Below are 8,311 nucleotides of genomic sequence, written 5' to 3'. Positions count from 1 at the left end.
CACTTAAGCAATCTGTAAATGTGCCGCTTGGTTCATTTTTTTACAAAATTTGGTTTGAGGTGGCGGGACCACATCAGATAACCCAGAGGGCCACATTTGGCCCGTGGGCCATGGGCTGAGCATATATGGCTTACAGGGTGAGTCTCAGTGAAGTTCTTAACCTTCAAATAACACTGAAAGTAACAGAAATTGCGATTATAATAACATATTAGAGGTATTTGCTTCAGATATTTTAATTTTAATTCATATATTTTTCGCATCAAAAAATCAATTTTTGATAATCTCTGGGGGCTATGGGGGGGGGGGGGTTCATACCCCTCCCCGAGTACGTCTCTGATCCCAATATGCGTTAGGGGGGGGGCAGAGCTGAGGAAATTTTGCTGAAATGGGTGGGGGGTGTTAAAAATGGCTAAAAATCTGCTAACGTAATATTTGAATGGCCCCCCCAAAATATAACTTCCGTCCAAAATTTTTTATTTTTTTTCGTAAGGCTGAAATTGTTATTTTAAAAATTCAATATTCCATCTTAAAAATATGATTTAAATCATATGAATATAATTTAAAATTTATAACCAATTTCATTGCGTTACAAAAAAGCAAAGAAATGCGATATTTATCGCAAGAGTTATCAGTTCGGTATTAATGTGCAGTTATGATTCGTGTCGTAAATTTGTAATTTATATCGTAATTTTTACCTATATCATTTTTGATCTTACGCTTCGCATTTCTATAATTTTGAGATTTAATAAATAAAATTTTATCGTGAAAAATATAATTACAATCGTAAAAGTAATGGTTTTTATCGTAAACTTATGATTGGTATTATACACTTGTGATTTTTCTTTTGTTTTACTCCATACCTTATTTTGCTTTTCATTCAGTTTTCCTGTTAAAATTTCAAAATTCGATTTTTTCCAGTTTTCATTGCAAAAATGATCTTTTTCAACATAAGATTACTGTTAATATCGTATAATAATCGATGTCGTAAATTTATGACTTTTATCGTAATTTTGGTTTATGATTTTTAATTAAAACTTCGAGATAATAAAAAATTAATATAAAAAATATAACAACCACGAAATAAACAAAAAATCGCATACATATACCGACATCAATTAACATTACAACGTACGCCGTCTGTACAAAAAATTTCCTGTCACAATTTTGTGCGGTCAGACTGTTGTGCGCCATCTATTACTCGTAAACACCGAAGACGTATCGAGAAGTCACAATATTATGTGGCAATTTTCTCGTAACACTTCTTTCTCCTCGAGACAACGCAAAAAAAAAGTTCAGAAGGATTATATGGCAATTTTTTTCCATCACATGCAAATATTGTTGTGCCTAGATACAATATCAAAGAATCTAGTATCATACGTTTGCAATAGATGGCGACACAAACGGCAGAAAAATTGGGGGTTTTTTTTCCTTGTACGGACGGTGTAGTTAACATTAAAAAGGCGTACAAGTAGTATTCTTCGTAGCGGTTTCTCATTTTGTCGCTCCTTATATCTCTGCAGTTATTCTCGATACATTCCTCAGGCATGGTTACATATATATTTCGAAATGCCACGTGTGATAGTGACCCAACACCCATAATGACGACGTCGGCCGTTATTGAAGATATTTGATGCGAATTTTCAGCCGATTATTACAGGATTTCTGGAGCACATGGATTGTCATGAGTATGGAAATTTGGATGCAAACTATAGTCACGTATAAATACACACACACACATAACGGAGTAATTTACATATGCTTATATACAAAGTTCACACACGTGATCTAAAATCCATCCCTTCAGTTACTTTATTCTGCCCCGTATCAGAAAAAAACATTGACTTCTCGTTTCGAAGAAATCCATTACGCGGCTCCTGTTTTTATTTAGTCTGAAGAAAAAAAAAGCACTACTATAAAATGGTTGCCGATCAATTGATAATTTCGTAAATCACTATTTTGCATCAAGCACGTTCCATTATGGCAGAAAACACATTCGATTGCATCCGATGTATCGAAATTTCGGAATATCGCTATCGTGACCATCGTTTGTTGAAATACCAGGCTTTGGATAGCTATTTTGAAAAAAAAAAGATAAATTTTGGGTGTCTCAAGCAACCGATGGTCTGCTAGAAAGAATAAATTGGTTGAGAAATAGCTGGTGTAGAGCCCTCCACGTACGAGAATGGACAATTCCTCTGGTAAAGTTGTCTTAAGAACCAATTTAGCGACTTCGAGTCGAATCATTCAAGTCTTCAGCGGCATTTCGGTATTGCATAAATTGATTTTTGGAGCCAACGCTGAGAAAACGATTTGGTGACAAAAAAAAAATCGATTCATGCCAAGATAGCGTATCAGCAACTCATGAAGTTTCCTCTTTCTCCTCCGTTTCTTACCCTTTAAAGTAACAAGTTTGATAACTGCGAGCCAAATCATTCTCGTTTTCAGCGTCATATTGGCATCGAAAAAATTAACTTGTAGAACCAGGGAAGAAAATGACGCTAAGGAGACGATTTGGTGAAAAAAAAAATTGATCAAGACAGCGCATCAGCAACCCTCTCGATATAAATTCTATTCCGTTTCTTTCCCTTCATCTATTCTTCACGTAACCAGTTTAACGACTGCGAATCAAATCATTCTTGTCTTCAGCGCTATTTTGGCATCGTATGAATAAGCCAAGGCAAAAACGACATTGGTGAGACGATTTGGTGACAAATTTGGTGAAACTATTCGTGCCAAGGCAGCGTATCAGCAACCCTTGGAGGATTCTCTTCCGTTTCTTCCTCTTCAACTGCTCTTCAAGTGACCAGTTTGGCGACTGCGAGTCAAATCACTCTATTCTTCAGCATCATTTTGGCATCGTATAAACTGACTACTACTACTAAACCACACATGCACCTCGTCCACATTCCTCTGCGGAACTTCTAACGAATTGGTACATGTTGGCATGTGTGTGTATGTATAGTGAACCTTTCGTGAAGTTTGTTTCTGTGTAATGTTTGTTACGTGTAGTGTTGCCATCTGCAATCAATTTTTTTAAACTATGAGTTTTTCTTAATTCATAGAGAGTGAAGTGTAATGAATGAATAATTGTAACGTTGTAGGCCTGTTGCTCTCTGCGGCGAGACTTTTTAACGGGGAGATCGGCTCACATTCGCGCCTTGAAGTTGGGAACCGCAGAAAACCAACTTCAGCCGACCACCACTGCGGCAACGGTGGGGTTTGAACGTTGTATAGCCAAAACAAAAATAGCTCTGAGAATTCGATTTCGCAGCAAATTTGCCCTTGAACTCTTTTCAGCGCTATTTTGGCCTCGAATTGGTTTGAAGAGACAATGCAAAAATGGCACTGAGGATTCGATTTGGTGGCAGAAAAAAACTGATTCCTGCCAATACAGCGTACCAGCAACCCTTGAAGGATTCTCTTCCTTTACTTTCCCTTGAACTATTCTTCAAGTGACCAGTTTGGCGACTGTGAGTCAAATCACTCTCTTCTTCAGCGTCATTTTGGCATCGTATAAACTGACTTGTAGAGCCAAGGCAAAAATGACAGTGAGGATTCTATTTGTCAACAAATTTTCCTTTCAACTACTCTTCAGGCAACCAGTTTAGCGACTGCGAGTCGAATCATTCTAGTCTTCAGTGCCATTATGGCATCGTGTAAATTGGTTTTTTGAGCCAAAGCAAGGACACCGGGGAGACGATTTGCCGACAGAAAAAAAAATCGATGCCCGCCAAAACAGCATATCAGCAACCCCTTGAAGAATTGGATTTCTTGCCCTTCGGATCCCAAGGGGTACCATTCCATAAATTCAATCTGATTGGCGGAGAGTTGTGATAATTAGTGATTGATTGATTTATGGTGTTATTAAATCAGTTATGTTCTTGGATATGGATGCTTTAAAAACGAGTAGTCTGACATCAAGAAGAAGGAAATTACGACCTGTATGGGTTGCCATGAAAAAAAAAAAAAAAACAGAACGAAAATGGTAAATAAGCCGGTCTGGATTTATGGAGGAGACGTTTACCATGATCTTCCGTCATCGAATGACACTTGTCAAGATTCTCCATTGGCTGACTTGAATCTCGTTGATGTCCAATGGAGCAAGCGCGTTTTGTTCTTTGTAGGTCCTTGAAGTTATGGTGCGGACCGCAAGTTTCAATACCCTTCAATAATTAACTGTACAAATTGTTCCTTTGTGTTAAGTCCATCGTTGGATCAAGAAGATGGCGTTTCGTCTTCTAGGAGGAATTTCGTGCGTGTCCTTTTTTTTTGATATCAGGGCTTTTTTTTTATTATTGTGCGAGGTGGGGAGCATCCAGTTGAAGAAAATTTCCCACATAGGAAAAGAGTTTCATATTTCCCCCTCCAGATACTGGAGGATTTTATAAGTCGAGAGTTTTTCTTTTTGGACCGCGGCTGCTTACGTAGTATCAAAGATCTTTCAAACCACGTGACAATCGGAAAAATAAGAGTGATCGGTGGACAAAAATCACAAAAAAAAGGATTTCATTTTTTTTTTTATATTTCAGTTATTGATCATCAACCGTGAACGCAGTGTAGCAACCACGGGACCCCGTGGGTTATCTGGACAAAGCCAGAGAGAGCTCCCTCTCTAGTTCCTGGGCACACTCGATGTGAGATGTCTGCTCGTCCCAGAACAGGGTCTGCGACTTGCTGGTCGTCGTGAAGCGGCCGTTGAGTCCCGTGATGGTCTTTCCGTGGTGGACGGTAGTCGTGGTCATGAACTTGACGTGGCTGTTGCTGCGGGACGTCCTCCGGCTCGGTGGAAGGCCCGGCATCAGGCCGCCGGGGGTCGGCGGTGGGCTGTCGGGCACGGCGTGTGACATTTCGCCCATCATACCCTTCATGCTCGGATCGGATGATGAGTCTTTAGAGTAGAATGAGGATCTCTCACGGGCGGGTATCTCCAACGTCACGGATCGACATCTGGAGGATAAAAAATAAAAGGTGAATGATGAACACATGGGTACTTGTTAAATACTCATTTTTTGAGATTAAACACATTGCTCCATAATCACTGCCATAATAAACATGCAGAGAGAGAGAGAGAGAAAAAAGAGTCTTTATTTCCCACTCCTCTCCTTCATTTCTCGCGCAACGCTGATTTTCAAAACATACAATTGTTTCTCGTTCCTCACTAGCGTCATCTGGTGTCAAAGCATACAATTGTTTCGTTTCCTACCAGGACGTTCCTACCAGCGTCATCTAGTGTCCAAACATACAATTGTTTCGTTTCCTACCAGGACGCTCGTACCAGCGCGTCATCTGGTGTCAAAACCTGCAATTGTTTCGTTTCGTACTAGCGTTATCTAGTGTCAAAACATACAATTGTTTCGTTTCTTACCAGCGTCATCTGGTGTCAAAACATACACTTGTTTCGTTTCTTACCAGCGTCATCTGGTGTCAAAACATACAATTGTTTCGTTTCTTACCAGCGTCATCTGGTGTCAAAACATCCAATTGTTATTTGTTAGTTGCCCATGCCCGGAACAAAAAGAAAAAAAAACGCTATGCTATACTACAGGAGTGGCTAACTTCTTCCTGTTCGTGGGCCAACAGCTGTAGGTCAGCTGTAGCGTCGCGGGCCGCATCAGTGGTGCAACTTCAGTGTACAATCCGCTCCATTATTGATTGAATTAATTAGTTAGTTGTTAAATTAATTTCGTCATCAGAAATAAGAAGTTCGTAAGCAGTTTGTTAATCAAGAAATCTGCTGTTGGAACCCCCGATAGTTCAAATAATGATCACAAATTCAATTTTTTCACGGTACTTTTTTTTACTTTGTCGCGGACTGCACAAAACCACTTCACGGGCCCAGCTGTTGGCCACCCCTGCTATACTATATTAATATTTACACTGTCGGTATGAAAGCCAAGTTATTTGGAATTATTTTGCTGTTGCTATTCAATAATAAGTAGGTAAATGAACTTCAAAAATAAAGGTCTCAGGTTTCAATGTACTATAATACAATGCACGAAAATAGGTCTATAAGAAGTATTAGGAAAAGATCCCGAATGAAAAAAAAAGGAGAAGCTTATTTTGAGAGAAAAATATCCTGAATTAATCGGATTAACGTACAGCTTATACAGATTGTATTCACGATAGCAGAAGCAAGAAAACGTAATCTCATTAAAACAAGAATCGCCAACGCATTTTCTGTTGCCATTCTTTTTTTTGTTCGGCAACAAGTATCAGGAATAATAGGATTAACCCATCAGAAAAACTGCGACTCTTCTAACTCAATTTCTTTATAATGCATTTCTTGGAATACAGTTTTGAGCTGTATCTACTTATAGGTGCCGCAGCCCTTTTCCCCCCGCGGTAGATCTGGAGCAGTGATGGGCAAACTACTGCTCGTGAAGGCTTTCCATCCGGTCCGCCAAAGGTGTTCAGGTAGATAACAGTGTTTCTCAACCTTTCTGAACCCAAGGACCAGTCTGAAACAATCCGACGGACCACTTGTGTCCCGTATTATGGGACATTTCTGTGGGGTTTTTTTTTTTGGGTTCTGAATTTCTTTCTATACATTTGTCCCGTTTTTTCAATTATGTTTGCTTGAATTTATAATGTTCATCACCAATAAACAGCGTTTTTATAACTTATGGTAATTTTGGTTATAAATAGAAATATTCATCTCACATTGTCAAGTTAAAACTGGTTTTCCTCAATTTTCCAGCAATCTTGACTACAACTGAGGATTTTGCTGACTAATGGCAACGTTTTTAAAGAGAATTGGCGACGTCCCGTATTTTACAGTAATCGGGGCATTTGAATGGTTTTTTTTTCCGTCAAATTTTTGTTTACTGTGATTTGTAGCAATTTTATTTCTCCCCCCCCCCTTAACACACCCCCTTTCTCGCAGTAATTAGCGAATTTCTCATAAATTGCATTTTTGGGCTGCAAATTAGTGATATCCCGGGATCGAAATTTCCCACATTTCCGTGTTGAACCTAAGTAATGAAGGTACAATTTTCATCTGAGAGTCCATATGGATCCATTACAATAATATCCATTACAACAATTGATTAATTTTCCATTAAGTTAGAATTTAATTATCAAGTCTGCCTGTGGACCACCTACACGATCGTCCACGGACCATAGGTTGAGAAATGCTGAGGTATATAGATAGATAGAACCACTCACACAACCGGACTGATGCAAAGCAACTTACCGTAAAAGAGACAGGGTTGTGTCGGAAAAAGCAAAAATTTATAGCAGTGGCCCCTCTTGTCCCGTGCCCGCAAGTATCGAATCAGTTAGAAAAGTATCAATTGCAGTAGTATGTTCGGGTAGAAAAGCACCAATACACACAACACAATAAATATCAAGGCTTATCATATTTCCTTCATAAATGTACGGGAAACAAAGAATCGAGATCCATACTGGATATCACAAATTATCGTCAAAAAAAATTTCAAAGACAAGCAAAGTTGCCAAAGGCAAGAAAAGTTGCCAACTACCGCTGAGATTGCTGAAAAATCTGCAATATAGCAGGAAGTAGGGAGCTTACACAAGACGCAATGGATGAAAATTCATAATTCACCAAAAAAACGTATATGTTTGACAAATCTGTCAGATAAATATGTTTACATGACAAAAATTAATTATGATATAAACTACCCTGTGACAATTATAACCAAGTCATGAAAAAAAAAATCTTAATTATTGAATTCAAAAGTTCAGGTAAGTGAACAAGAAATTGAAAACAAGGAATGTTTTTTTAAAAGTTGGGACGCCTAGAATTACGGAAATGCCCCGTAAAATACAGGTGATATGGTCACACTATTCTTACTGTCTTGTGCAATGAAAAGTTTGCTCATGACTGATCTAGAGCATGGGTTTCCAACTGGTGTTCCGCGACAGCTTTCTTGGGGGTTCCGCATGATCAAATCCAACTGGTGTTCCGCAACAGCTTTCTTGGGGGTTCAGCATGATCAAATCCAACTGGTGTTCCGCGACAGCCGCATGATCAAATCCAACTGGCGTTCCGCGACAGCTTTCTTGGGGGTTCCGCATGATCAAATCCAACTGGTGTTCCGCAACAGCTTTCTTGGGGGTTCAGCATGATCAAATCCAACTGGTGTTCCGCGACAGCCGCATGATCAAATCCAACTGGCGTTCCGCGACAGCTTTCTTGGGGTTCCGCATGATCAAATCCAACTGGTGTTCCGCGACAGCTTTCTTGGGGGTTCCGCATGATCAAATCCAACTGGTGTTCCGCAACAGCTTTCTTGGGGGTTCAGCATGATCAAATCCAACTGGTGTTCCGCGACAGCCGCATGATCAAATC

At 39.4% G+C, this 8,311-nt stretch overlaps 1 protein-coding gene across 1 annotated transcript in view; it reads right to left on the bottom strand.

The window, feature by feature from the left end:
- Positions 1–308: 308 nt before the first annotated feature.
- Positions 309–8,311, bottom strand: part of LOC149083668 (uncharacterized) — an 80,790-nt gene continuing 72,787 nt past the window's right edge. The window contains exon 4 of the mRNA XM_089234158.1: positions 309–4,947. Within this exon, the coding sequence (XP_089090284.1) occupies positions 4,581–4,947 (367 nt within the window). The 3' untranslated portion in view covers positions 309–4,580. The remainder of the gene's footprint in view (positions 4,948–8,311) is intronic.

The sequence above is a fragment of the Pholcus phalangioides genome, unplaced genomic scaffold (genome assembly GCF_987345545.1).
Source record: "Pholcus phalangioides strain wild (caught in Gottingen) unplaced genomic scaffold, Ppha-v1.0 ptg000008l_1, whole genome shotgun sequence".
Taxonomy (NCBI): Eukaryota; Metazoa; Arthropoda; class Arachnida; order Araneae; family Pholcidae; genus Pholcus; species Pholcus phalangioides.
The sequence above is the reverse complement of the archived record's forward strand: the minus strand, read 5'-3'. Positions and strand labels throughout refer to the sequence as shown.